This window comes from Colletotrichum chrysophilum, assembly GCF_026319265.1.
Source record: "Colletotrichum chrysophilum strain AFK26 chromosome Unknown scaffold_69, whole genome shotgun sequence".
In the NCBI taxonomy this organism is placed as follows: domain Eukaryota; kingdom Fungi; phylum Ascomycota; class Sordariomycetes; order Glomerellales; family Glomerellaceae; genus Colletotrichum; species Colletotrichum chrysophilum.
Genome location: NW_026517356.1, coordinates 130482 through 157134, shown reverse-complemented (window position 1 = coordinate 157134; position 26653 = coordinate 130482). Strand labels below are relative to the sequence as shown.

The following is a 26653-nucleotide window of genomic DNA, read 5'->3' as shown; positions in this document are numbered from 1 at the left end:
CATTGATTTCTAATTTCATTATAATTATCGTGTCTATATCTTAGCGCAATAGAGCGACTTTTTCCATATACGTCACATGAGACGAAAACTTCGTATCGTAGCGTTTCATCTTCAACCCGAGAACTTTTGGTGAATTTCCGCGTCTTAGGAGGAGCAAGCAAAGCTGAAGCGAACGCCTTGGTAAGGTGCCTTCGAGCAGCTCGCGTAGTTCTCGCCATCAACCACCGCAGGCACGCAGGTCTGGATGGTCCTGTTCGTAGCCACGTCGACGACAGCGGTGACCTCGGGCTCGGCGTAGAGAGGGATGTTGTCGTCCTCGCAAGCCAACTCGAGGTTGTAGTACGTAGTGTTTGTCGCGTCGTCGGTGACGTTGAAGGGGTTGCGGCAGATAGGGTCGAAGACGTAGGTGTTGTAGGCACGGATGGAGGTCCAGGTGGCAGTGCCCTGGATGGCGCCAGAGGTGTCGCAAACCTCCTGGACGTCGGATGTCTTGGTGGGAGTGAAAGGAGACCAGGCGATGAACAGGTTTCCGTGAGGGTAGGAGAAGTAGCCCAGGTTGATGGGAGGGTAGGAGGTATCCAGGGCCGAGGCGAGGGCCACGAAAGAGGCGCCGACGAGGGTGTTGAGTTGCATCTTGATGGGTTTTGGTGAGATATCGACCGGCGTCAATGGGAGAGTCTTGAATGGTTGAAAACGGAAGTCAATGATCGCTGTTCAGCTGGCACTTGGTTGTTTAAATACTTAGAAGTTTTTAGATCTGACCTGACGTCGGCTTTGCAGCTGTTCGCCTTAAGAGCCGTTTTTAGCGTGGTGTTAGCGGTGCATGGTGGTTGTTCCTTTCCGCCTCCTTTCCGTGCAGTTGTTGATGGGCTAAACAGGGGTAGGTACCGGCTAGAACCCTATCACTGACCGACTCGGATAGGCTGGTGTTGGATTTACATGCTCGCTAGCTTGCGAAAGTTCCAATGGGCTATTTCGCTAATACCCGAGAGGCTTGTCACAGTCGATAAATGTCAACGTTGCGTGCCGATTCGATTCTTCCGTCCATTGTTTGTTGGCAGAGCAGACCGTTGCGCTACACAAGCTTCGTAACGGCAGTTTACGCTATCCAGATGTGGCACAGGGCGGCAATTTACCCTGCTTTTCCAAGAGCTCTAGAACCGGCTTGGCCAAATACGAGCAGCTGGATGCCAGGGCGTCTAGGCTGCCGTTTGTCCTGTGGGGGCAGCATGCAATCCTTCTCGTGTTGAATTGCTGGCGGCCCACTGAAATCACCTTTCTTTTTCTGATCAATCATCGGCCAGCTAAGCCATGCTCCATCAAAACCCGATCGAAGCGCCGAGGCGGCCGCCCCGTGGATATGAGAGCCGATCAGCCGATGGAAACGGAGGCATCGTCGGGGTCCAGGAAGCAGCTGAATGATGATGCGATTGTTGATATGAGAGAATAGCATTCAAGCAGCCTACTGACGTAATCAAATGACCCTGAACATATTCGACTTGACTCCCCTCTTCAATCCCTCCGCCTTTCCATTTTCATACTCGACTCCAGCAGCGCCGCCTTCACCGGACATACCCTCAAGTTTCAGTCGCAGCTCTTCATCCAACTCTGCCATTGTCTTCTTTCCCTTGGCCGTCGATTCTCGCGCTTCTCGCGGTCGCTGAGATACTTCAGATGGCGGGGTGTTTTGGGTTTGGTGAGTTGTCGCGGCGGTGGACAAGTGGGCTGACGCGACCGAGCAGCGTCTTGCCGCGACAAGGAGACAACCAGGCGACGCTTTTCGCATCATTGCACTCATGTTGATGATAATCTTGTGTAGTAGATGACTTTTCGGGGTCTTGTCCAAGTTGTCTGATGGTGCTGTAGAAGGTAGGGTTTAAGTTCGGCGATGAATTTGTTCATCTTGTGGTGATATCATCATTCCACAATTAATGTTTCCCAGGTGGTCTGTGCCTTTAACTGGCGATGGCAGCCATCTTGGGTTGCCCGAACATCGTGACCACATACCAGACCTTCGGTGTAGAGCAAGCCCAAACTCCTTTTACGACAAGAACTCAGCACCGCAGATGTGCGTCTTCATCGACCGAAATCCCAGCTACCCCCCAATCCATGAACTTTCTCTTTTTCAGCCAGACTGCGACCTGGGCCTGAATGACTGAGTATTTACCTGTTGGCTCAGTTGAGTCAATTCGAGATTCGAGCTGCAGGCAGCGCAATAGCGAGGGACTTTGGTGATGATGGACCCCATTGATCAGCAAGGCCCTACCCACTGAGTAATTTTCCGACTCTACCGCCTAGGCAATCATCTTGTAGCTCCCTGCCCACGCTGATCAAATCGCCCTGACTGTGGCGGTGTCGCTGTCCCTTAGTAACCCAAGCTCCGTTTAGTAGCAAGGGATAGATCCTTAGCGCTCATGTTTGCCAATGACGGCAGTCTTTTAGCCAGTTTTGCCCCGTCTCACAGCGTCTTTGAATGCCTTACAGGGCACACTATTTTGCTTGGCGACTGTGCTGTCACCCTGAAAAAGGCATGAAGATTGCAACTCACATCACAGCCACACGTCGTTCCCGTGAGAAGCGGCCGCCTTCTGCAAGCAGTCGCGCGCTCATCCCAAGAAGAATGGTTCAGGAGAAATACTTATTCTCCTCCAATTCCTCACCTGGGGCATCATGAACACGTTCTGCACGCCTTCAATTCACCCTGCCGAACCCCGCTGAAACAACAGATTCTACTACACATAACTCCACTGAGCCCAGTATCGCCTATCATGTCTTCCATGCTCGATGTCGGCGATGTTCAACCCCCTGCCTACGATGACACAGTCAACGAGTCGAGAGCACAGCTAAGCTGCGGCGAGACTCCGACCTTCTATCTGGACCGCACGACCATCTTCGCCAACACGGACCCACCACGTGCGCTTTTTGAGCTGAGCAACGACGTATGTGAGGCCAAGTCGGTGGTGTATGGGGTTCAGAAAGTGGCGTACAGGGTCACACAAGCAGCTGGCGGAGACAAGGTCAGGACTCGGCTGGACCACATTTACGATTTCTCGCTCGACCCCCTTGCAGGGCTCGAATCTTCAAAGCTCGCCGATGCGGTCGTAATCGAGGGAAAGATGAACTCCAAGAGAACACACAAGGAGATTCATCTCGTGCCCGGAGTCTCTTCGTGGAAGGTCAAAGACCACTTCAAAGCTGGGGAGAGCGTCATGCATAAGCTGAAGCACGCCGATGAGATCCAATGGAAGAACACGAAGGGCGAAGTCATCGCCGTTGAGACTGTGGCAAAACGCGACGCGGAAAAGAAATTGAGCTGCTTTCCTCAACTTGAGATTAAGATGGCCATGGATGACAAGGAGATGGATCTTTTGGTTACCTCATGGGTGGCGCGCGTGTGGCGTCAGTCAGCCAGTGAGTTGAAGGAACCAATGAATTGGCAAGACTGTGAGTACTTCCGGCTCAAATAACCCGATCGTTCTGCTGACAACGGATATGTAGTCAAGACGATGTCGAAGAACGCATTTGGAACCAAGGGAAATCGCTTCAGCGTTTGGGATCTCAACCCGGGAAAGATATTCTGATCGCGCAACTGGATCGAAGTTTAAAAAGGCGCACATGGACAGTTTAAGCCATGCTATGCCATGGATGATGTTCTGAGAGGTGTTCTAGATACCCTTTTATCTGTTTTTCTAGTCGCCGCCGCACAGTATTGAAGCATTGCTGCTGGGCTGTCGGTAGTATGCTGATAGCAATAGAGATAGTGCTTGCAGGGACCAAGCTCTGAAGCCACCTCTAAAATGGACCGACGTTCAACACCACAGGCAAAACGCGTCATCGTTCAATGTAGAACCAGCCTGCCGGTATGCGCAGGATCCTCATCACTCGCGTTGTGTCGTTCCAACAAGGACGACATCCTTGAAAACACTCGCCAAGCACGTGGCCTGACGGTGCGGGGCAATGAAACGGGCTTGTTGGTGTTGCTGATCGTACGATGGCACACCTGATAACTATTTCCGCCATGATGCCGGGGAGAGTTCCGGATCTCGCAACTTTGGCACGGCGGAAGTAACGCCACAAGGAGGGGGCCATAAGTAGTCCATCACCGTGCTTCCGTTCGTCCAGCATTAAGACGAGAACTCACCCTTCCCTCAACTCACATCGTCCCAATTACATTTTTCACCCACCTCAAATCGAACGTTTAACAACATGAGAGCGGCAAGATACTACGGTAAAGAAGATATCCGCATCGAACAGATCCCGGAACCTCCCTGTGGACCCAACCAGATCAAGGTAAGACGAAACTCCAGCTCCCTCCGCACTGTCATCCAGTCTCCAGCAACCTTCAGCACCCCGCGCGGGGAAAGCGCATTGCAACACAGTGACATTTTTTCTGGAGTTGAACCCTGAACTTACCATCTTTCTTACCCCAGATCGCCCCGGCATTCGTCGGAATCTGCGGAACCGATCTCCACGAATACCTCGGCGGCCCTAACTTCTGCCCCGCATCCAGACACCCCGTCACAGGCGATACCATCCCCGTCACCCTCGGCCACGAGTTCTCAGGCATCATCAAGGAGATCGGTTCTGATGTGAAGGCCGAGGGAAACATCAAAGTCGGCCAGCCATGCGCGGTGCAGCCGACGGTCTATTGCGGAAAGTGCGCCGCCTGCACGAGTGGAGCGGAGAATGCGTGCCACACCGGCGGCTTCATCGGGCTCAGCGGCGGGGGCGGCGGGCTGAGTGAGGCGGTTTCCGTGCCTGCTGACCAAGTGTTCCCTTTACCCGACGGCGTGCCACTCGAGCTGGGCGCGCTGGTGGAGCCGCTTTCAGTCTCTTGGCATGCCGTGTCAGCCGGGAACGTCACGCCTGATTCGACGGTGTTGATCATGGGCGGCGGACCGATCGGGCTTGCTGCGGTTCTGTGCTTGATTGCGAAGGGAGTGAAGAAGATCATCGTCTCGGAGATTGCGACTGCTCGCCAGAACTTTGCGAGGGAGTTCGGCGCCACGGACATTATCAACCCGAAGGAGCAGGATGTTGTTAAGGAAACGTTTGCGATAACAAATGGTATTGGTGCAGATGTTGTTTTTGACTGTGCTGGGGTACCCGCTAGGTAAGTTGCAGCTCATGGTCACGTTCAGGGAATATCAACTAACGCCTCGCTAGTGTTCAGGCTGCATGTCTCGCAGTGAAGACCCGAGGAACAATAGTCAACGTAGCTATTTGGGAGAAGGAAATACCCTTCAACCCCAACTGGATCACGTGGCGAGAAAGCTCGTACAAGTCAGTCTTGGGATATCAAAAGGCAGACTACCAGGCTGTCATCGACAACCTGAGAACTGGTAAGTAAAAAGCACAACTTTCTGGGAAATCACCAGCTTACAAAACGAATCAAGGGGCTCTGAAGCCAGCATCGATGATTACTCGCAAGATCCCTCTCGACGACTTGATTGATAAGGGGATCAAGGCCCTCATTACAGACAAAGATAACCAAGTCAAGGTTTTGGTAGATGTAAATGCGAGCTTATGAGAACACATCTGATATCGGGTGTTTCATATTCTTGAAGTCGCAGTGATCCATGGATAGTAATGATTTTGGGAGTATTTACAGCAATATTATGCCACGACTTCTATTTCATGGCAATGACGGGATCTCCGCTTATAAAGGGACCTCTCGTTTGTGCAGAAACGTCCACCCGTGCCTTCCGTCATGATGACGCTCTACAGCTTTAAGTCATGTTGCCCTCGTCGTCTTTATTATGGATCGTTAGTATTATTATTATCTTTGCCTTTTTATTAATTTCATTGTGAGTGTGATTAGCCGGACTATTTGTTTTCTATCATTATAATCCGCCGTATAAGTAGTTGAAAATATTCGAAATGTAGGTAGGTACATAGACGGAGAGAAGTGGGTGGTCTGTAAGTACATTTTCTTCATCCACTCTACTTATAAACTTACTGGGAATCTCATGCAAATGAAAGCGGCTGATTCTACGTCATCCAGTGGCCTTTATGGCATTATACCCGGGAAGCGCCGCAATCATCAAGTTCAGGTCTGGCTTCCTTCTGGTGAACGCACTCTTAAATCATACATGCCTGTGGCTGGCCAGTTATCAATCAATTTCAGACTTTCACAAGCGATCACTGGGACAGATTCGAATCACAACCCTCGCTAAGTTGGATTCAATCTTGCAAGTGCCTCCAGAGTCAGATTAGCCGCGCCTCATGTGAAGCCTTAGGCAGAAGGATGACATGAGAGTGAAGTAACAATCTGACACCGGCGGTCCCTGTTGTGGCAACCCGCCCTTGCCAGATGCAGACTTACGACAAATTACATCCAATGTCTGTCGCACAAATGGGGACTCTCCCCTGCGGGACATCCCGAACTCATCATGCTTGCAGTTTGCTGCTTCGAGCCGATTGGTGGCCTTTTCTTCCGGCTCTTCAGATAGCGCCTGAGTCAAAGTGAGAAAAGGATCCTTGTGTAACTCCCCGTTGGAACTTTTACAACTACCGTTCTTTCCTGTGTTATATTTTCAGACTCTTCTTCACATGGTCGCAATGTAGTCGGCACTGGAGATGACCATCTCTTTCATAGAACTGTACATTCACCGGGATTTCAGTTCATGCACCACTGTAATTACAACGACCGAGGACTGGCCTCGCGGACCACTATCTCCGACCAAGTTCCTATTCATTCTGACATCGTCTGCGATGGCATACGCCGCAGCTGTACATCCGAGGCAGAGCCTACATTACTGTACCAAAGTTCCTTTCTGAGCATACCCTGCGATTCCGAGAACGGAAGGTAACTTCCAATATTCAGCCGTCCCCACAAGGCAGCCGTCAACTGGATCCTAAATCAAAACCCCTCAGCTGACTGGCGTCTTGGCACCACGACCAATACGGCTAACAGGAGGCTCGATGCAACCATCCAACCTATACACATACTTAGCGGCAACGTACTGACAAAGCAGCGATCGACCGAGGGAGCGGACGTACGACGATTGCCTCAAGGAATGACTTGTTTTCGGGATGTATGTAAATCGAGAATGGGTGCTTACAAACCGGATTGGAACCAAATTGACACTCACCTTCTGTGTATGGAGAGCCACCTAGCTTCAACTAGAATCACTACCAGGTAATCAACAGTTCATCAAGAATTGTCCCGGTAAATACTGTTGTGCATGTCTGATTCTGCTCTTAAATAGATGCGTTCACCAGTTGCACAATCTTTTCAAAGGGAAAATTTCCTCTCGAGAGACGGCTGTGCATGATGACAGCATAAAAAGTTAAGACGTGAAACTGAAATAATTGGTTGTTCAGCAGGTAGTGCAAATGCATGGGTGGATCACGGTCTCGTAGGGAGTTTAGTCCCAGAACATCAATGACTGTGCCCGATGACAGCATTTCAGGGTTGCAACAAATACTTAATCCTATCAAGCAACTGACTATCGATGCCATCTGCAACCTAATCAAGCGTTGACCGGTGCTTCCGTGCCCATGCGATGCTTACTTTATTGATCATCAGCACCACCATCGGTCAGCCAGGCTATGGGACGTTGTGCTCAAGCTAATCACAGCCTACTGTTTCTTGCTGCAACACCTTGCGATGTCCATGCTGCGCCTTCGAGATGCTGTAGTCTAGGACCTTTGGAGTGGGATCGGAAGAACTTTGGAGCCAACGATAGCATCCAACATTCAGTCAGAGTGAGTCTCACAGAAGTTTTAGTGCCTGGTTTATCTATAAAAGCGTCCAACATTCCCCGTGGAAGTTGATTAATGATTGACTCATCCACAGCACTGCCAATCTCAACTTCATCTTCATCTCCATCCTCCTCAGAGTCAAGTTTCACAATGTTCGGCCTCAAGACCACTTCAGTTGCCCTGCTTGCCTTTTTCAGCACCGTCTCCTTGGCTGTGCCGACATCCAGCGACGCCGGTATGATTTCGGCCCGCCAAATCGACACCAGCGACTGGGTTCCCTTCGAGTTCGAGGGCAAGACACTCAAAGTCAACCCTGCTGCTCTCAATATTACCAAATCGCCTGGTGAAGTTTCCGTTAAGGTCATCACGAACGACTGCTGCGGTGGTAGCAGCTTTGTCGGCACTGGAGCCCCGTACCCCAACGTTGGCGACTGTGCGGTCATTCGGGATTGTAAGTCAACGGCATAGTACCTAGTTCATCTCTCTGAACATAGGTGCTCATACGCAGATGTTTGTTACTTTCAGACCTTGAAAATGACTGACCATGATGTGTAGGGGCCTACACACTCAACCAGTACTGGTCTATCTGGACAAACACCCCAGACTACCACGGTGTCGTGGTGTACGGCACTTGCGTCTTTGGAGCTGGCACCAGAAATACTTATGACACTTACATTGGATCATCCGATATTGGTGACCTCGTCCGGGATGCCATCAACGGCCACTCTGTACGTTCCCCTATGATCTGCAGCAATGCTATTCGAAATCTTTGACTGATGCAATTGGCAGAGCAACGGCGTCGTCAATTGTGCCGGCGACATGGGATGTGAGAACCAGTGCACACAATCTGGCTGCCCGTTTTCCGGACGCTCGGCTGTATTCTGGAAGATGCAGCACAACTGATGGGACCAATCATAGCCACATTGGCAACATGATTGAAAAACTAGGCGATGCAAATGTCTTTCATAACGTAACACGAAAGAATGTCTTTGGACGGCAGGCGGCCTTCTTTGTGGAAGATGAATGGGTTCCATTGGATTGTATGCTCGTGTTTTAGTAGCCCTGCGCTGCGTCTTTCAACAAGGCCAGCTAGCGCTGCCTGAATATGATGTACTTTATTGAAACAAGCCTTGCATTATCTCTCTAATTTTCATGCCACATTAGTAGCTGACCCGAAACTCGACTGTCTCTTTCTCGTTTTCATCGTAGAGGACCTCGCGGTCTCTGATCCACTGGAACAAGCAAGATCCGCAGGGGCTTCTGACCCCAAAGGGATTCAACTCTACAAGCTCAACTGTCCGGGTATCTTCATCGTAGAGGAGGTCAAAGGACATCCCTGTGCCATCATGATCCTGTCGTTCTCATCTTCGCTCTTCAAGTCCGCCAAGATTTGCTGTCTGATGTGTTCCGCCTGCTGACAGATTCTGCGAATGATGGCGTTTTGCGCGCCTTCCGGACTAGTCGCAAAGCGCCACGGCTTGTGCCAACGGTACTGACTGATGCCAGTGACCCTGCAATCGCCAGTTCGACAGAAGACTCTGTACTCCCGTTCCGAAGCCATACGCGGGTTAAAGGGTAAAAAGAAAAGTTCGACTGTTTTCATGCTGTCAAGACAGTCTTCTAGCGCAGCGCGACATCGTCCGGAGGTGACGAGTCTGAGGATGATCTCGTTGATAGTGCTAGCGCGATCTCGTCGTGGAGATCTTCGGCCATCGTAAGATTGACTCGCTTGACTGGGATGGAGGCGCTGCAAGCTTCGTAAAGTAGGCGCGCTTGTGATTTAGTGAAGCTGACTTTCTGGACGACGTCGGAGCTTAGGCTTCGTGAAGCAAGAATGAGTGGCAATCACCTTTCGTAGGAGTATGGTTCGTTCGAAGTTTTTTCCTTATCGGGGGCCTCATCTTCGGAGTGGAAGTATGTGTTGAAATTTGTTGGCTTGCCAGTTTCACCGTCGCCTTCAACGGCGGAGAAGTCAATCCGATTTTTGGTACACTGCATCGTCGCGTAAGATATCGGGATTGTTATGTTTTGGTGATAAGGGGCAGGTTGCTGGTAGCGTAAGGTTGTAGTTTTGGTTTGTTGTTTATAGACATCACAGGCCAAGGACAACGAACAGCCATCTTTTGAGTTGTCTCAGTGAATCGGAGAAAGTGCGACTGCCCCCAATGGTCATCAACTACTCAGGTACCCAAAGACCTCGTCAAGTGAATGGGCACCCAAACTAGGCAAGAACTCAAATTCCAGCCACAACCAGCCTAACGCGTCAAAAGGTATGAGGGGAGGTTGGGCTGCAGTTGAGGCGAAAACACGCAGTATCTTCTGAAAGGTTTAGGAAATGTATGGCGATTTGATAGATGCACGTCAGCTCCAAAGTTGGGCGGGACAGGAGATAAAAAATATTTGAAAGCCATTTGCCTACTTTTCAAGCAATGATTTTGGTTTACATTCTTTTCTAAAATCTCTGAACATATCAACTATTTTTACCCGGAAGTTTGTCAATCCAAACTTTCCCACATGCGTCGTCACTAGCGGCAGAGGCAATGCTCACTGCGACGTAGCGGCAACTTTTGAATAGATGAAGATGTCCCAATTTGCTTTGTAGGTTCTTCAATAGGACGACTAAGCGATAGAATCTCAGTGAAAATCATGGCTGTATTGGAATATAGCCGCGAGCAATTTATCACCCTTCTTGGCAACTATTTGAGATATTCGTGCATAGCTCCAAACTTTAGCTGCAAGACGCGACCTCAGACGCTGAGGCTGTGACTCCCTCGAACGGTCCGTTCAAAATGGTGAGCTCGCACGAGCTGCTAAGAGAGTATTCGATGTAAGGTCCGTTCGGCAATGAAATACCCTTCGGCCCACCTGATGGCTCGCAACCACCACCACCTCCACCTCCGGTACTCGAAAATTGAGTGATGCACGCAGCTTGGGCCGTGGCGGTATATATGAGGGCAGCGTAGAGGACGGCGAAAAAAAGTGTGTATCGAGCCATGACTGCAAAGATAGGTAGTTACTGTTAGTTGCGTCGAAATCAAAAAAAACCTGGAAGGATAGATACAAAAAGAAGTACTCACTGAATGCTGGTCCGCTGAGCTCGATACGACACGCTATGAGAAATCGGAAATGTTGAAGCAGTCTGGTGACAAATGCTTTTTTGGGGGATAGGAATAGAAAGGGACAACCGCCAGGGGAACCTTTTCCGTCTTAAATATCAAGAACCGTCTGAAGATTTGAGTCAGTCTGCCGGTGTATTGATAAATGATCTTCTCCTCCTAAAGCTTCCTGTGTTATAAGACAAGGGGTATGGAATAATCCAACCTCCTGAAGGGGGTGTTCCCCGAAGTAAGGAGGTGTAGTCAAGCCTTTTTCCCCTTAACCCCTAATAATAAGTCTACCTGCAGTCCCTGATGATTTTTATCTCAATCCCCTGAGACATTTATGGGGAAACCCAACAGTACTGACTCAGGATGAACTTATGTTAAGACACGCAAAACACACAGTTCGCCTCCTTGATACAGACTTTCCAATAAGGGCATGTTACATACCAGGCACTCTTGGAAGCAAGATTAAGTGTTTTGCCATTTACTCATGCCTCAAAAAAAGCACGTATTTAATCTAGAAAGGAAGAAAGAAGACCGCAAATTCCCCTTTATGGTAATTAGTCGTTAAGTTGGGTGGTTCGGAAGTACACATTCTAGGAGATACATTGCAGTGATCTGGCAACTCACGCACCCTCTTTCAATCGCAGATCCCGACCAGGCTGAAGACAAATTGCAATTCATCATGTTATCCTTTTTGATAGAAAGATGTGATCGGATGTAATCACTCTTCGGCTTGATCGGCATCTAGATTTGATTGCGAAACGTATCCCACCGGGTGCAGGATGACGCCGAAAAAAGCGTCTACAGTGCGGCCCAATTTTTACTCCAACTACGAAGTAAATTGAATTCTCTAAGTAGTCAAGTGAAGATCTTATGCTTCTTTGTATGCATTGATTGGAGGTCGCACAAGGGGTTACCTGTGTCATGCGGCAGCCGGTGGGATACGAGGAGCTAGTCCGCCAGAATCAACCCAATGCGCCAACGTGACTAGGCCGTGATCGAGGAGTTGTTGCTTGTCAGGGCTCGGGAAGGAAACTACGCCCAACCGGCTGTTCTGCTACAACGTGTCGCATGCCATGTGTCTATCCAGTCGCAAAGTTGAAGCTTGCCTGCGTCCGGGCGGGATGTTGGGTGGATGCTGCGTTGAGCGTAACAAGCGATTATTGGTGTGGACTTAGAGCAGAACGTGATAATCCCGCTGAGCACCTCGACCGCCCACGAACAGTTGTTGCACATCTTGCCTCGTGTAGTATTACTTCGGGAGGGCAGTCACCGAATTTACGCGAGGACACCCTGCCAGACATCATCAACCATCCAAATGAAGGGAACTGAGTCAAAAGGACCTTCGCAACTAAATAGAATAAATCTATCTTCTTCAACTAATCCTTATACCTAAATCACAGCAACAAGCCTTCTTACTCTACGGTCTAATCTTTCCGACCACGCTGCTTCGTTCAAGAGTCATAGTTGATTACCTCCCAGTCGTGCTGGCTGAGCCTATACTCGCTCTCGAAACTCCTGGCGCCGAAATGCAGTGCATCTTTCTGAGCCATAGTTGTAGGGACGAGCAGTTGCTCACTAAGTCCAATGTTTTGTTTTCCTGATTCAGAGTACGGCGATTTGGTTGAGGGACGTGGATCAACACAGATTGGACGTAGAGTCTAGTTTTCTGGCAGCCTAGTTGGATGGCACGCAAGCTCGAACGAACGCTAGAATGGCGCATTCCAGAGTGGTACAAAACATCGTGCCATCTACATGTATCACGTTTAGGTGCTGTATCAACACTTCATTTCAATATGGTTTCTCAGAGCCCCATTATTCACAATGAAAACCCCTTCAATTAGTTTAACAACAGCACGGCATGAGACTCAAAGCACTGACAAACTTGCTATGAACATCAGCTGCCAAAGGACATTCCGGCGCATGCACATAATGAGGAGTCTCATCCATTCATATTGATCATGGTTGCGAATGTGTCAATCATCTTGCAATCACAGGTAAGGGCAAATGGTCTGTCGGGTAAAGATCTGATTGTTGATAAAGAGCGTCCTATCTCTCCGACGTTTGAGGTTTAAATGGGTGCCTAGTACCCAAATTCTCACATTGTTGGCGTAATGATCGCAGGCGCCTAAAGTGTTGGAAACTTCTGATAGGCTATGTCGCAGAAGCCTTGATGCGCGTTTTGTTGCCTAAGGGCAGCCTCCGAACGGGCCCTTGGACCAGTCGGGGACGCAGCCCTGGCGAGCCTCCAGCTCAGGCTCGGCCTGCTGGCTGGAAGGGGCTGCAAGAGCCAGGGTAGCTTTGACGGTTAGTCCGATTAGCTCAACTTATAACATGGCATGGCCCTAGAATCATGGAAACGTACCGAAAAGAGCCAAAACAGAGATGTACTTCATTTTGCCGAGGATAAGGAGTTCAAGTTGCTTGAGAGTGTTTTGCAGTCGTTGGGAGTGATAGTGAAAGGTCAGAAAGTAAGCAAGTAAGGAGTCAGGAACCAGACTGCTCTTATAGTCTTTTGAACCCCTCCAACTCTGATCTCTATCTGCAATTTTGGCTATCTTGGCTATCGGCCAGAAAGCTTGACCTCGGCAATTGCTTGCAATGGTGGATACGTATTACCAGACTGCATCAATTTAATATCGTTTGCCGTACAAGATCATGCCCCTTGTCCTATGTTAACTGGTTGAGCAGATCTGATTAGATGAGATAGCTGATCATCAACCATGGTCAATCTTGGATGCTAGTGACAACAACGGCAGCATCTTCGTGAATCCCACTCCAATTGACGTAATAAGATGAAGCGATCCAATGAGCATAGGCTCTATGGATCACGCGGAGCTGCGTTATGAAAGTTGAGTTGCATCCCGCGCGCCAAGTCGACCGCGCGGTCGAAGGGGTCCGCGGCGGGAAAGTTGAGCTAAGCCCTTCTCCATAGGTAACGAGGTGCTAGAGTTTTGAACCTTTCACAATTCTAATTGACTCGTTCCAATGTCTTTGTTCCGGTGCAAACTGCGGATTCTAAGGAAAGACTCTGATATTATGCGCAACTTCAAGCCCGGTGTCTAGACCTGCGGTCTGACGAGGCGTGGCTTGGGGCATGAAGGCTTCCAAAGTTGCTTTCCTGCAAACGATGTGTTGTCAATCTTAATTCATTTGCATACCTCTAAAGATCTCACACAGCATTCCGTGCGGATTTTACTAATATCCTCTCGTTGAAACAACCTAGGTAGTCCGGTCAGGGTGCAGTATCACTCGCATCGAATTAGCCTCTAAACGGACAACCCGAAGGGAATCTAACACGTCAGAATATATAATTGAGAAGCGATCCAAACACTCTCTGTGCAAACTTCTGAGATTACGATTGACCTTCTTTTCTCTAGCACCTAATTCGCCTAATGCATCCATGGATGATCAAGATTCAGTCTAAACACCTCATAGTGTGTCCGACTGCACTCTGGTATCAAAACAGAGTATAGAGACCATTAGCAGTAAAAGGTACTCTTCTATAGCCTCAGAAATCTTTGTGTCCCCGTTGACTCGCAGAAGCCACGTTACTAAGTCCGATCGTCCGAAGTAAATGGCCGTTTCCGGCGGACGGCTCGGCCCCACCCGTCGGAACTTCAGCCGATCGATGAAGCAGGGTTCCGATGCGCAACAGGACGAGGGCAAAGTTGAGCTCCCATCTGATCTTGAGATGCGACGGAAACGGTACAGTTATAAATTGAGATCGCTCCATTTCCTTGCCTCCGCGCGACTATATTTCCTGTAGATTTGCCTACCTATATTAGATACGAATAACAGTGACGACGTTGGAGACGACAACGATGCCGATGACAGTAAGTCAGAGCAAGGTACACAACCGCAGGAAATGTAGTCGCTGTAGGACAGGAAAAGTAGACAGTCGCGGAAAAGCAACCGGGGTTCTTCTGGGAACATAATTCCATAGCTTCGACAAACATATCGAGCAGTTCGAGCCCTGCAGGTCGACGCGTTGCCCTCACGTCTATCAGTACAAGACATGACGTAGTTCTACAAGTCTGCATCAGCATCCAATATACAAGTATAGCCGAGAATGTGAATACCTCCTAGTAGGCTCCAATCCTTTGATGACATCACCCCAAGCAACTTGTTACATAAGCCTTGGAGATGTGCCTAAAGTCTTACTGCGTTGGTGTTCGTCTTACATGCTTTGCCAACTACCCATTGGGACTTTGGCAATCAGGCTTTCCAAAGTGCTTCCATCGAGAGACTTTCGTCCATTTCCCGTGCTTGAATGGTACCCCGTACATCGTGGCCCCAGGGACTGCAGGGTCCACTGCACTTACATTGGCATCGCAGTCCCTCTTGCGTGAAAGCAAGTTATCATAACAACAGGACATCGATTTTCAACTATTGACAATGATGATGTTTTGGTACGCCGGCCGATTCAAACTACCAAAAATGTGTCAGATCGGGCGGTCAGATAACACCGCATTTGGCCTTTAATACTAGACGTGTTGCAGCCGCCATCGGCTATGCCCTCATCGGCTACGGCCCCATCGGATATGCCCTATCGGACACATCTGACATATTTGACATGCATCCTTCTCCCTTTCTAGCTTTTTTTGATCTGACATGCATGAGCCAGCTCTGACCTGATAAAAGCCTCGATTTCACCCGACCTCTGAGTACAGCTTCTCTTCTGTTGTCAACTCAATCATCGTCCCAGAATCATGGCGGAGTCAAAGTCCGAAACGACCTTCTACGTCACAATCCACCTCGACCCTGAGAATGTGGGGAAATGGTTTGAGATAGCCCAGCCGGTCTTCGAGAAAATCAAAGCAGAGCCTCAATTGGTTTTTTTCGAGTTGTACAGATCTCCAGATGACCCTGGAGCTATTTCGTGGCTTGAGAAGTGGTGAGTGCATTGCGATATACTTTCTGGCCCTGGGCAATCTATTCTGGCTTATCCCGTTTCCATGTACCACGCAACAAATCCTGATCAGAATCGCAGGTCCGAATCTCGCGAATGGCTCTTTGAGGTTCGTAAACCTCTTTTGATGATGACAACCTCCACAGAAATGACATCTAACTGGACTTAACTACAGATTCAATTGAAGAAGGACTACTACACGGATTATTTTGCAGCAACAGAGCCCCTCTTCGTCAAACCCCGCGAAATAACGTTTCTGGCCCCTGTTGGATCGCCTTTCTTCCACTCGAAGAGTTGAATTCCGTCACTCTTGGCGCGCATGCATGTATCATGGAATCAGATCCTGGTCACGTGGTAAGAGGCGGACTCTCTACGTCGGCCCCGACTTTTTGCGGACACCCCTTGACACCATTACTGGGCGAATCATAAGTTCGCGTACCTACTTAGTACGAAGTGTGAACTTTTTTCAGATTAAAGTTCAATGGTCGCACTCAGGGGTTTGTGGGGGTTCATCGGCTATAAGGCACGGGCATCGGTGGTTATCAGTCGGCTCCGGTTCAGTCCATAGACAAGCACCTTTTTGAAGAGAATGCCGCATGGGCTGCAATACTGCGGTACCAGGCCAAAATAAAAACACACTGTCAGGTCTTTGCGGGCCAGGCAAACCAGGGCCGGTACATCGCTCACACAGCCATTCAGCAGTTAATCCAGAGCCTCGAGTGGGCCACAAGTCCCCGCGATACCTGCTCCACCAGTTTTACTTACCCATCATACCATAGTACATCGCCGCGCCCATTCCTCATTATGTGTGCTACATGTGTCTCGTCGTTGGAGTACCTCCGCTCCCCGAAGATGCTCTGAACCATGGATTGGTTGCTCCATTTCGGATGACTGTTGCCGATGGAGTTTGGTGCGATAGGGGGCCAAGCGAGCAAACGGGGTCTTCGAGATCCAGTCCCCATGATCACGAGTGTACCTTGACACGGCGGTTGCATTGTAACTTCGGCAAGGCTGCTTTTTCTAGGATTTTATGGCCTCTGCTGCCAAGAGACCCCCCTCGGACTCGTACGTCGTACTCAGCATGGATCGCAATCCACTTTCAACACGCTCATCGTTTGCCGAGCCAGAGTGTGCTATTTGACGATCATTGACACAATAGCAAGATCTGAATTCAAAACTGTGATCTATCTGTTCATGTTCGGTATGACGACATGGGAAGCAACTGCAATCAATCTGGTATGAATGGAATGAAGAAAATCATTCCCTGACAGGCTTGAATGCGACCCCGCGTAATAGTGCTTCGCATAACGCCATTCTGCCCTGCATTACCACCTGCAGCATGTAGCGGCAGTTTGCTTCAACATGCCAGTATCTCAGGAAAACTCCCTGCATTGCATCTGATGTCCCGCCCGGTGACTACGCAACTAGTGCCGGCTTCTGTGTGAGCCAAGAGATAAGTGCAACACCAATTCCTGCGTTTCTCGCGGCACCGACGAGGTGCCAGAGATCCTACGGAGTATTACCATACCCATGAATGTTTTCTGTCCGACACTTTGGCTCCTTTGCTGGGTTTGGAGGGCCGCACCCTGTATTCATTCGCGGAGGCATGCGCGTCGCGCCTAGGGTTGAATAGGGGTATCTCGTGCTCGAGGCTGTATCTTTCCATCTTCGATTACGTTCTCGAAGCACTCTTTTGTACTTCAGCCGACCTTACTATCGCAGTCTTATTTGCACCTGTTTATTCGTTTGAAATTTCATGCATGCCATCTGAAGCTCAGGTCGTGTTCCAAAGACTATGCTTTTCTCGCTCATAGACATTCAAGATCCTCGACAGTCCCACTGAGCATTGAGCACTCACGATCGATGAGACCTGACCCATCTCGTCTATCGCATCAACAAGAACCAAGACATGCACAGCTCGCCACTTGACCCGTTATTGGAACTCTGCACCGAAAGGAACGCATTTTAAGGTTCACGGTATCGCAACTCCCTGTGCCGTGAGGGCGAACATCACTCTCCAACCCCGGGAACGAGTGGGGTCCGGTCATTCGAAGCACCTCCAACGGTTTATCGACAAGGGTTGTTGGACATGGGCAGACAAGGACACCGAGTCATGTCTTCCGAGACCCTGCGTGTGATTACCGGTTCTTGTTGCGCCGAGGAGCCCTCAGTGCATGGGACAACCTGGAGGAATATCAGTCACGGAAGATTCTCCCCTGCGGCAGTGCCCGGGCGTTTTTGCATGCTATCCTGTTTTATGGTGATAACGGCGGCCATAGTAACCCAACTGCTACTTAGTAGGTGCCAGATGCCACGCCAGCATGAGATAGAGAGGGAAGGATCTCTTCCGTGGATGAACCGACGGTGACAATCTGCTGCGAGCAGTATGCGACACGACACTCCTTTGCTATCGCCATGATCAGAACCAAAATTGCCTCGAGACACCTTTCGACACATATTTCACCGTGATCCCCACGGTCGGTTTGGGGCACCGTGTCCACATTTTAAGCAACGACGAGCCCGACTCTCTCAGTGCCGACCGAACTCAGCAAACCCGCCTTTTGGTCACTGACCCACGGGCGCAAATTTGCCCATCATGGTGACAATGAACCACGACTACACCAAGGGCCAGATGATCGGTCTGGCCGTTGGATTCATGATCATTCCGACCATATTTTATGTGCTTCGAATATGGGCGAAGCTGCTTGTCAAGCGATTTGCGTGGGATGACTACCTCGCGGGGTTTGCGCTGGTTCGTTTTGCCCTCCGTCTGCCTGCCGGTCGAGGCGCTGACAGATCCTGCAGCTGGTTTCTATCACCTGCTGTACTTTACAATTGGCTAGTAGGTTTTACCTTCACATTGACATTGATCATCTGAGGCTAATCATCTGAACAGCCGCGATCCATGGACACTTGGGCCAGCACCAACCTACGTTTCCTGACGGGTCACCGATCATGGACGATCCAGGGTTGATCTTCTTCGAGGAGGTGAGCCTAACTTTAAACTTTCGTCTTGTTCTTGGCTCCTGCTAACAAGCTTTATGTCGACGTAGACCAAGTTTGCACTGAACATGATATCCATTCTGGGCTTGGGCCTAGTCAAGTCGTCCATCTTGGTGCTGTACCGGAGCCTCTTCCCAAGTCGCAGGTTTCACTATGTCGTTTATGCTGCGCTTGCTTTCGTCATTGGCTGGACCGTCAGCTTCTTCTTCTCTCATTTGTTCACATGCTACCCCATCACCGTCTTCATCGAACCTTACTACGGCAACTCCTGCGTGCAGACGGTGCCAATGTTCCTGGCGCTGCTGTTCACCGACGTGGTGGCCGACTTCGCGATCCTTATACTTCCAATCCCGATGGTCATAAGGGTAAGAATGCCGCTAAAGAAGAAGTTGGCTGTGATCGGGATGCTCGGGTTGGGCGCAGCGTAAGTTTGCATAACCTCAGTGAGAAAACAACACAGCTAACTGTATATGCAGGGTCTGCGCAGTGAGCGTTACAAGAGTGATCGCTACCTTTGCTATTGCGGAAGAGTACATCAAGCATCCCAACGACGTCATTTGTAAGCTATGTCGCAGTCTCAATTTGATAGAATGCCTATTGACTCCATGTATAGACTATACCGCGCCAGTATTCTTCTGGACAAACATTGAGCTTTCTTTAGCCATTGTATGCGCCTGTCTTCCAACCCTTCGGCCAATCTGGTTACACTTCTTCCCGAAACCTGCGGCGACAGGGAGCAACTCGTACGAGTATGGATCATCAAAACGTTACGGAGCCCGAAAAAGCAGTCTCAGAACTCCGCCTTACGAGGAGCTGGACGAACTTGAGTTGACTCGACATGATGGCTTGACCCGGTCAGGATCAATCAGAGAAAACGACATCGTGAGGGAGACTACCATACACCAGACGATCGAGCAATCGGACAATTCCAGCACGGCCAACTTGAGAACAAATGGACTTGGGTTATAATGGGGATGCTAAGGGATATGGGCGGAGGCGTTAATGGATTTGGGGGCCGGACGGATAACCGGAACTTTACTTCACGGGAAACAGTTACCAACACGAATTGAGCGCCATCGACGGGGCTGGGTTGCAAGATCTTGGCCGTTTTCGACTTGAGTACCATTTATGATTATTCCTAGTGGGCTGCGCCCAGCAGTAAGCAGTATTACGAATCCCTCAAGGGTCGGAGGCCGCGAGTGATTTCATTTGATCCCGCGGTGTGCGCAGGGTGTAGGCATCACGTCTAACCTAATCGAGGAAGAGTCACTTTTTTGACCGTTCAGGGTTGCAACGCCGTGAACAGAAGTTTCAATTGTGGGGTTTATAATCGTCGCCGTTCATGCATGGACTGTCAATGTATCCTGTTCTTTTTGCCAGTGGTGAAGGCTGGCCGAGATATTCGTTTTCTTACAGTTCTTCGATCGGTGGTCGTGCTACCGACCCGCTGATGATCTGCTTCAGCGGTCAAAATAACCTCAGTATCCGCTGTTTGGGGGAGGGGCAGTGGAGAGTGCCCTGTTGAGTCAGGGAAGCGGGCGATTCTGCAACACGATGTGCAATCGTGAGTTGAACAGCAGAAATCCCGCACAGCCAGGTCGAACCCAGCTCAGAGCTCCACACGTGGCGCGGGGGCGTCCAACACGACCTTGCTCTGGTGGAGTTTGCAATCTCGGGGACGTAGGAATGGACGGCTGCGTTGGTGTCTTGAAGGCTGGCAAGACTTCGTCGTACGATTGGAATATTCGGACTACGCCCCGTCCGCTAAGGTCCGTATCCCCTGAGATGCTACTGTGCCACTGAAGATGGAGAAGATCCCCTATCCCTGCCCTTGCCAAGGCACCTGTACGATGCAGTATTCCTCACGGAAGGGCCAACGCATTCGGCAATTCATGTTCTTCAACGGCGTTGCTCAATCAAGATAGGTCATCAAAGGGGCTTCTGGAAAGATCACAGCATGTCACGCAGACGCGTGCCGACGCCCGCTCACAGACCCTTAAGATCCCAAACCTGTCCTTTCAAATGCACGAGCTCCTTGGCTGTCACTGTTTCTCGTTGACGATCACTCGCCGTTGTAACCCCGGTCACACTCTGTTTTCTCGTTCACCATGCGGCTTCTACTCGTCGGTGTGCAGTTCCTGACCATGGTAGCATCTGCTGCCGTCGATGTCAGTGCTCGATCCGTGGCCGATGATTTGCTCAGTCTTGTCTCGACCTCATCTGTTGGCGTCCAGGTGAGGGCGAGATGGAGTGATTTTGATCTGCCCACGCCATCTGTGATTGTCAATGCCACCTCTGAGAAGGATCTGAGCGCTGTGGTATGTCACCTGCCCCTGACTATCATCTTAGACTAGTAGCCATGCTCATGGATCTTCCTCTGACAGGTCAAATACTGCGCCGAAAACAACATCCCCTTCCTCCCTCAAAACGGCGGCAATGGCTGGGCGACTGGCCAGTTCAACTTGGGCAGCACCGGGGTCCTCATCAACCTCGCCGGTCTGAACCAGGTCAACATCAGCTCTGATAAGAAGACAGCCACGATCGGAGGTGGTGCACTCATCGGTGATGTGATCACTGCTGCAGATGCCGCTGGAGTTCTCGTTCAGACGGGTAACTGCAACTGTGTCGGAGCTCTGGGAGCCGCTCTTGGTGGTGGCTATGGAAACATTATGGGAGAACATGGCTTCGCCGTCGACAACGTTCTGTCCATGAGGGTAATTACCGCCAGCGGAGAAGCTCTGACTGCCTCGAGCACATCTAACCCTGACCTTTACTGGGCTCTCCGAGGAGCTGCACCAAACTTCGGCATTGTCACTTCTGCAACCGTAAACGCGTTCCCGACGACGAATCGCACTTCGTGGATCATGTCACTTACCTTCGACCCTGCCAAGATCGCCGACGTTGCGCAAACAATCCAGGACCTTCCCCTCCTGCCGCAGCAGGTCGTCTACTTGGTCCTCACGAACTCCGGTGACGCTTCCAACTCTCCCATGGTTCTCGTTACCGGATTTCTCCGCGAGGGCACCGAAGAGCAAGGCCTCAAGGCCTTTGCGCCTCTGTACAGCCTTGGCCCCTTGACCAACTCCAGCGCAGTGACGCCCTACACCAGCTGGAACGCTGCAAACGACAACTTCTGTGCCCGCGGGGGCCGCAAGCCGGCATTCAGCACGACGATCAACAACATGAAGGCGGAGACATGGCCCGCGATCTGGTCCCTTTACACCGGCTTCCAAAACCAGTCGACCGCTCAGAACTCTGCTGTTCTGATCGAGCGCTACAACCTGACTACTGCCAAGTCAAAGCCTGCGGGCTCCGCAGCGATGCAAGACGAGCTTCGCCAGGAGGCATTCGCGCAGGCCATTGTGATCCCATGGTATGAGGATGTCACTCTGGACTCTGTGGCGGAGACCTTTGGCTCAAAGGTCAGGGACATCTGGAGCTTCTCGTCTAGTGCTGTTGTGAACCCTACGTAAGTTGAAATGCTGTATGTGAGACTCTGACTTTTTGCTGACGAAAGATTGCGTAGGTACATCAACTTTGCTCACGGTGACGAGGAATTGGAGGCGATTTACGGATCCAGCTTGGACAGACTGAAGACTCTCAAGACGAAGTACGACCCCTCAGGAGTCTTTGGTCAATGGTTCAAGATCCAGTGAGGGATGCTTTTAGTTTAAAGAACTTCAATACTGCATAGGCAATAGTTCCTGAAGTTATGCTTTGCAGGCTTTGTGAAGATTGAAATGACTATAAGAAGACACCCCTTGTGGGAAGGTGATTTACTGTCATTGAGGCTGTCCTGTCATTTGACCTTGGATAACCATCCTCGCGCTGCCCAAGTCAATCTCTTTGAGGTTGACAAATTTCGTCTTCTTTGCAAACTTCCAGCCCACAGCCAAAATGATGAATAGCAAAACGACGACGTAGTTCTGGAAGAATGCCTCGACATCCCATGGAGCGAAAGATGTCCAACCCTGGAAGAAGATGAAGAAGACATTGCCAGCAAGTCCCAGGTAGGCACAGAACCGCCAGGCGGGCGCTTGAAAGGGCAGGACATCTGCGCTGATGTTCTGCGCAGCGAGGGCCATCCTCAGACGGATATGATTGAGAGAAATCAGACCCCCTTTGGTCCACGAGTATTAGCGATGAACGTATGATGGGAATCGTAGGTGGCTTACATGTGATGAAGGTTGCGACACCAGTGATGGAAATAATCCAGGTGTAGACTACCCCTGCTCCAGACGACAGGTTGAGAAGAGATAAGAAGCCGATAAGATTCATGACAACCAGAGACACGACCGGGACACCGTTTTTGTTCGTCCATGCGAAGATCTTGGGGGCTTGTCCTTCCTGGGCGAGGCCGTAGAGCGTGCGTGACCCGACGTACAGCGCCGCATTGATAGCGGAGAACATCGTGACGAGGATGATGGCGTTGACGACATGCGCCCCAGCATTCGCGCCCACTCTCGTAAAGGCGATGACGAACGGCGACCGGGCCGTCTTGCTCGTCGCAGACAGCAGATTCGGATCGTTGTATGGCACGGTAATGGTAAGAAAGAATATGCCCAGCAGGAAGATGCCGCAGATGCGCCAGAGTACGGATTTAACGGCCTTGGGCACGTCGCGCGCTGGGTTGGCCGACTCTCCTGCAGTGAGTCCGATCATTTCGGTGCCGCTGTACTGCAGCGCTGCAAATACGAAGACTTTGAAGACGCCTTTAGCGCCGTCGGCGAACGCGCCGGGGTCATGGTAGAACTTGAACCCAATCTTCTCGCCGCCGAGGACGCCGGATGTTATGAGAATCGCGCAGAGGAAGAAGGCGAAGATGGCGAGGATTTTGACGAGGGCCAGCCAAAACTCTGCTTCGCCGAAGGATTTGACGCCGAGGAGGGTGAAGGCGAGGAAGAACCACCTGCAAGGTGCAGTTGTCAGCGCGATGAACCGGACAGCTTACAGGGGAGACTTTTACCAGAAGATCAAGATCCACCCCCATCTCGGAACAGCAGTCTCCCAGTATGTTAAGACGAGGCCCAGATTGTCTGCATCAAAGATCAGCTTTACCAGACATGACAACTGATGCTCTTCGTACTGTATTCCGCAATGATGATTCCAGCCCAAAGCAGCCAGTAATTCCAGCCCAGCGCAAAACCAACGGCGGGGTCAACGAAGGTGGAGGTGTAATGCGTGAAAGAACCTAGGTACCGCGACAAGCTATTAGCAACTCAATCTGCTTCGAATCCGAACATGGGAACAAACCTGACAGTGGAATGAAAGCACCAAGCTCGCCCAGAGACTGCATAACAGCCCAGAGCAGCACGCCGACAACCGTGAAGCAGAGAAGAAGACCCGCCGGCCCGGCGCTCGTCAAACCCGTGCCCATTCCCACAAAGTACCCAGGCCCAATGACACCGCCAATAGCGAGCATCATCTGCACCAACAGAACCGAGTTAGCCCACAACAATCGCTGGAAAACACTGTGTCGTCAGTCATTCAACGTACCAAGTGACGGCCTGATAGCCCTCTATGCAGGCCGGGTCCGCCGCCCGTAGTAGGCGCTATCTCCCCATCGTGGGCAGTCGATGTTTGCTTCAACGCATTGTCGTCTTTTGACTCAGCTTTCAAGTCCGCCATTTTCAATCGTTCGATATTATAAAAAAGTCGTCCGACCTAGGAAAACCATAGCAGGCATCTTGGGGCTGGGTCAGTTCTTCAGTGTATATACAATGTCGAGGAAGACCGTCGTGGCTAACAAAAGATACTTTGGGCCGAGTCAACAGTGAGCCGTGCTCTTTTAGGGGCTGAACTTGGGCGGATAAGGGACCGGATGGGGATGGGCTAGCGCCAGCCATTTGGGCCGAGTCATATCTCAGAACCGCGGGGTTGGATGGGTTGAGGCCGGCAGATCCCTGATTCCGCGGGTGTCTGCTGACGTTGTTCACGACAAGTCTTTGATATGCAAGTTGATCTTGACTAATCACACGCGATATTCGAGTTGTATAATATGACCAGTTGTTATCTCTTGTTGTTGCAAATCCGACACCATCACCGTCAATTCCGTGTCGTCTCCGCTACTCTGAGCTGAGTCAATTGGACTTTGCCGAGCGACTGGACAACGGCTCCGATGGTAACGGTAGACTTGCACCCGAATCATGACAAAAGACCATTTCCGTTCGTCCTTGTTTTGTTGGGCGGGGAAGAACGATTGCCCAGCCCATCTCAAGTACCCCGTTCATGGATCGGCAGCAACCTGTTTGGCGACAATGCCTCTAATGCTGAATGATACAATTGCATGAGGGAATTCTCAGGAGATATCATTGCAGGGAACATTCAGGCATCAGGAGTGATGATGGTCCAGACACGAAAACGAACAGGTTGTATTGACTATGTACAAGAAGGTATCATGTATATCTGAACTTGGTCAAGCAAAAGAACCTCTTCCCCGCGCAGCTGGTCTCGACTGTGTTTTCATTGACTGCGCTTCAGCTTGTTGTTCAAACTGTCTGAGTGCACTGGACTCCTGTTGATGATGGTGGTGGTGGTGATGATGGTGATGGTGGTGGTAGTGGTGGTGATGATGCACAACTTGCTGTGGTGCAGCGGGGTATCTGAATATGTCTGCTGGGAGACTTTGGCCGAAATCATCGGCGAAAAGCTCCAAATATTGATTTGGTGAGGGTATCGACAAGTGATTATGGGATGAGTGTGATGTAGCCACGGTGTTGTAGTCAATCGCGTTCATACTCGAGTTTGAGGACTGTGGTGGCCGCGCAGGTCTTGATCTGGTGGTTGCCCCTTGAGAACCGATTTGTCGACCAGCAAGCGGCATTTCTGGAGCAGTATCCCATCCTGATCTCGGTGGTGTCGAAGCGCAGTCAGAGCTGTCGGACGACACGCCTTGATATGATTGGCGTTGATTTGCTTCGGTGTCCTCAATGATGCCTAGGGTACTGGCATCAGTGTGCTCTGTGATGTGAGACTGCGCGGAAATCTCTGGAAAGTGTCCGGGATCCGAGACAAAGTTCATGGCATCATCTGCCAAACTTGTATTAGTGTCCATCATGGCCGTACTGAGGTTGCCGAGATCGAGTTGATTAGGCATTTCTGCATCGATTCCAGCTGATGGTGTAGCCAAGTCTTGGGTCTCTGGCGAGATACCATTTTCACTTGCTGACATTTGGCAAGCTGTTGATGACGGCGTGCTAGTTGAAGGCGAGCCTTTGGAGTGTCTGGACAACGCCCTCCACCTGTTGCGACATGTAAGGGGAGGGCGGCCGGGTAGCTTGGCCGATATTGCGGACCACCGATGACCCAGTGTCTGGACGCCTTCCCTAAGGATATCGTCTTCCAAGGGACTCCAGTGACTCAGACGGTCTTTTGCCTGAGGGTTGAGGATGTCGTTATATCGTTTGGCGCATTGGTCGTCTTTCCTTCCAGGTATTAGAACAGCTAGAGAAGATGATATTAGACGGAGCCAGATGATGATCAATAACAGATGGCTGCCTCTTACCGATGTCATGCCAGGCGGGTCCAAGACGGTCGTATGCTGACAACAAGACCTGGTCCTCTTGTGCTGTCCATCTACCCTTCCTTAATGATGGATCAAGCGAGTGGAACCAACGTTTCCGGCAGTCCTTCATGAATAGTCAGTCTTTAAAGTCTGCTCTCAGATGCCATGTTCCTGCCGGGGTAAAGGTCCTCACCTTGGCAGTGCGGTCTTGCAGGCCTGCGGCAATGTCCTTCCACCGGCTCTGCAGGCCCCTTGCGTCACCGTAGTGAGATACAAGGGCTTTCAGTATCGCGTCCTCGGCCGGTGTCCAGATTCTCCGCGGCCGAGTAGCGGCATTGGCAGCTTCGGAACGCGGAGAAGAGTCCTCAAGCGACATGGGGACGGGCGAAAGGGGGAATCGTCAGTATATGTGATAGACCGACC

The 26653-nt window shown here is 50.6% G+C and overlaps 8 protein-coding genes across 8 annotated transcripts; 5 read left to right on the top strand and 3 right to left on the bottom strand.

Moving 5' to 3' along the window:
• Positions 1 to 144: 144 nt before the first annotated feature.
• COL26b_008138 (uncharacterized protein) lies at positions 145 to 633 on the bottom strand (the record flags this gene model as incomplete). The annotated part of the gene is made up of 1 exon (XM_053180905.1): positions 145 to 633. One exon carries the CDS (start codon positions 631 to 633, stop codon positions 145 to 147), a length of 489 nt encoding a protein of 162 aa, XP_053035167.1.
• Positions 634 to 2768: 2135 nt separating this feature from the next.
• On the top strand, positions 2769 to 3581 carry COL26b_008137 (uncharacterized protein; the record flags this gene model as incomplete). The annotated part of the gene is made up of 2 exons (XM_053180904.1): positions 2769 to 3411; positions 3499 to 3581. The coding sequence occupies 2 exons, from the start codon at positions 2769 to 2771 to the stop codon at positions 3579 to 3581; spliced, it is 726 nt and encodes a 241-aa protein (XP_053035166.1).
• A 625-nt stretch (positions 3582 to 4206) lies between these two features.
• Positions 4207 to 5530, top strand: COL26b_008136 (uncharacterized protein; the record flags this gene model as incomplete). The annotated part of the gene is made up of 4 exons (XM_053180903.1): positions 4207 to 4290; positions 4431 to 5113; positions 5167 to 5342; positions 5397 to 5530. 4 exons carry the CDS (start codon positions 4207 to 4209, stop codon positions 5528 to 5530), a joined length of 1077 nt encoding a protein of 358 aa, XP_053035165.1.
• A 2327-nt stretch (positions 5531 to 7857) lies between these two features.
• On the top strand, positions 7858 to 8610 carry COL26b_008135 (uncharacterized protein; the record flags this gene model as incomplete). Its single annotated transcript, XM_053180902.1, has 3 exons — positions 7858 to 8158; positions 8263 to 8435; positions 8497 to 8610. 3 exons carry the CDS (start codon positions 7858 to 7860, stop codon positions 8608 to 8610), a joined length of 588 nt encoding a protein of 195 aa, XP_053035164.1.
• Positions 8611 to 18319: 9709 nt separating this feature from the next.
• Positions 18320 to 19154, top strand: COL26b_008134 (uncharacterized protein; the record flags this gene model as incomplete). The annotated part of the gene is made up of 2 exons (XM_053180901.1): positions 18320 to 18475; positions 18777 to 19154. The coding sequence occupies 2 exons, from the start codon at positions 18320 to 18322 to the stop codon at positions 19152 to 19154; spliced, it is 534 nt and encodes a 177-aa protein (XP_053035163.1).
• A 1680-nt stretch (positions 19155 to 20834) lies between these two features.
• On the top strand, positions 20835 to 22382 carry COL26b_008133 (uncharacterized protein; the record flags this gene model as incomplete). Its single annotated transcript, XM_053180900.1, has 3 exons — positions 20835 to 21044; positions 21111 to 22195; positions 22253 to 22382. The coding sequence occupies 3 exons, from the start codon at positions 20835 to 20837 to the stop codon at positions 22380 to 22382; spliced, it is 1425 nt and encodes a 474-aa protein (XP_053035162.1).
• A 126-nt stretch (positions 22383 to 22508) lies between these two features.
• Positions 22509 to 24354, bottom strand: COL26b_008132 (uncharacterized protein; the record flags this gene model as incomplete). The annotated part of the gene is made up of 4 exons (XM_053180899.1): positions 22509 to 22846; positions 22902 to 23635; positions 23985 to 24151; positions 24223 to 24354. The coding sequence occupies 4 exons, from the start codon at positions 24352 to 24354 to the stop codon at positions 22509 to 22511; spliced, it is 1371 nt and encodes a 456-aa protein (XP_053035161.1).
• Positions 24355 to 26386: 2032 nt separating this feature from the next.
• COL26b_008131 (uncharacterized protein) lies at positions 26387 to 26606 on the bottom strand (the record flags this gene model as incomplete). Its single annotated transcript, XM_053180898.1, has 2 exons — positions 26387 to 26401; positions 26424 to 26606. 2 exons carry the CDS (start codon positions 26604 to 26606, stop codon positions 26387 to 26389), a joined length of 198 nt encoding a protein of 65 aa, XP_053035160.1.
• Positions 26607 to 26653: the final 47 nt, after the last annotated feature.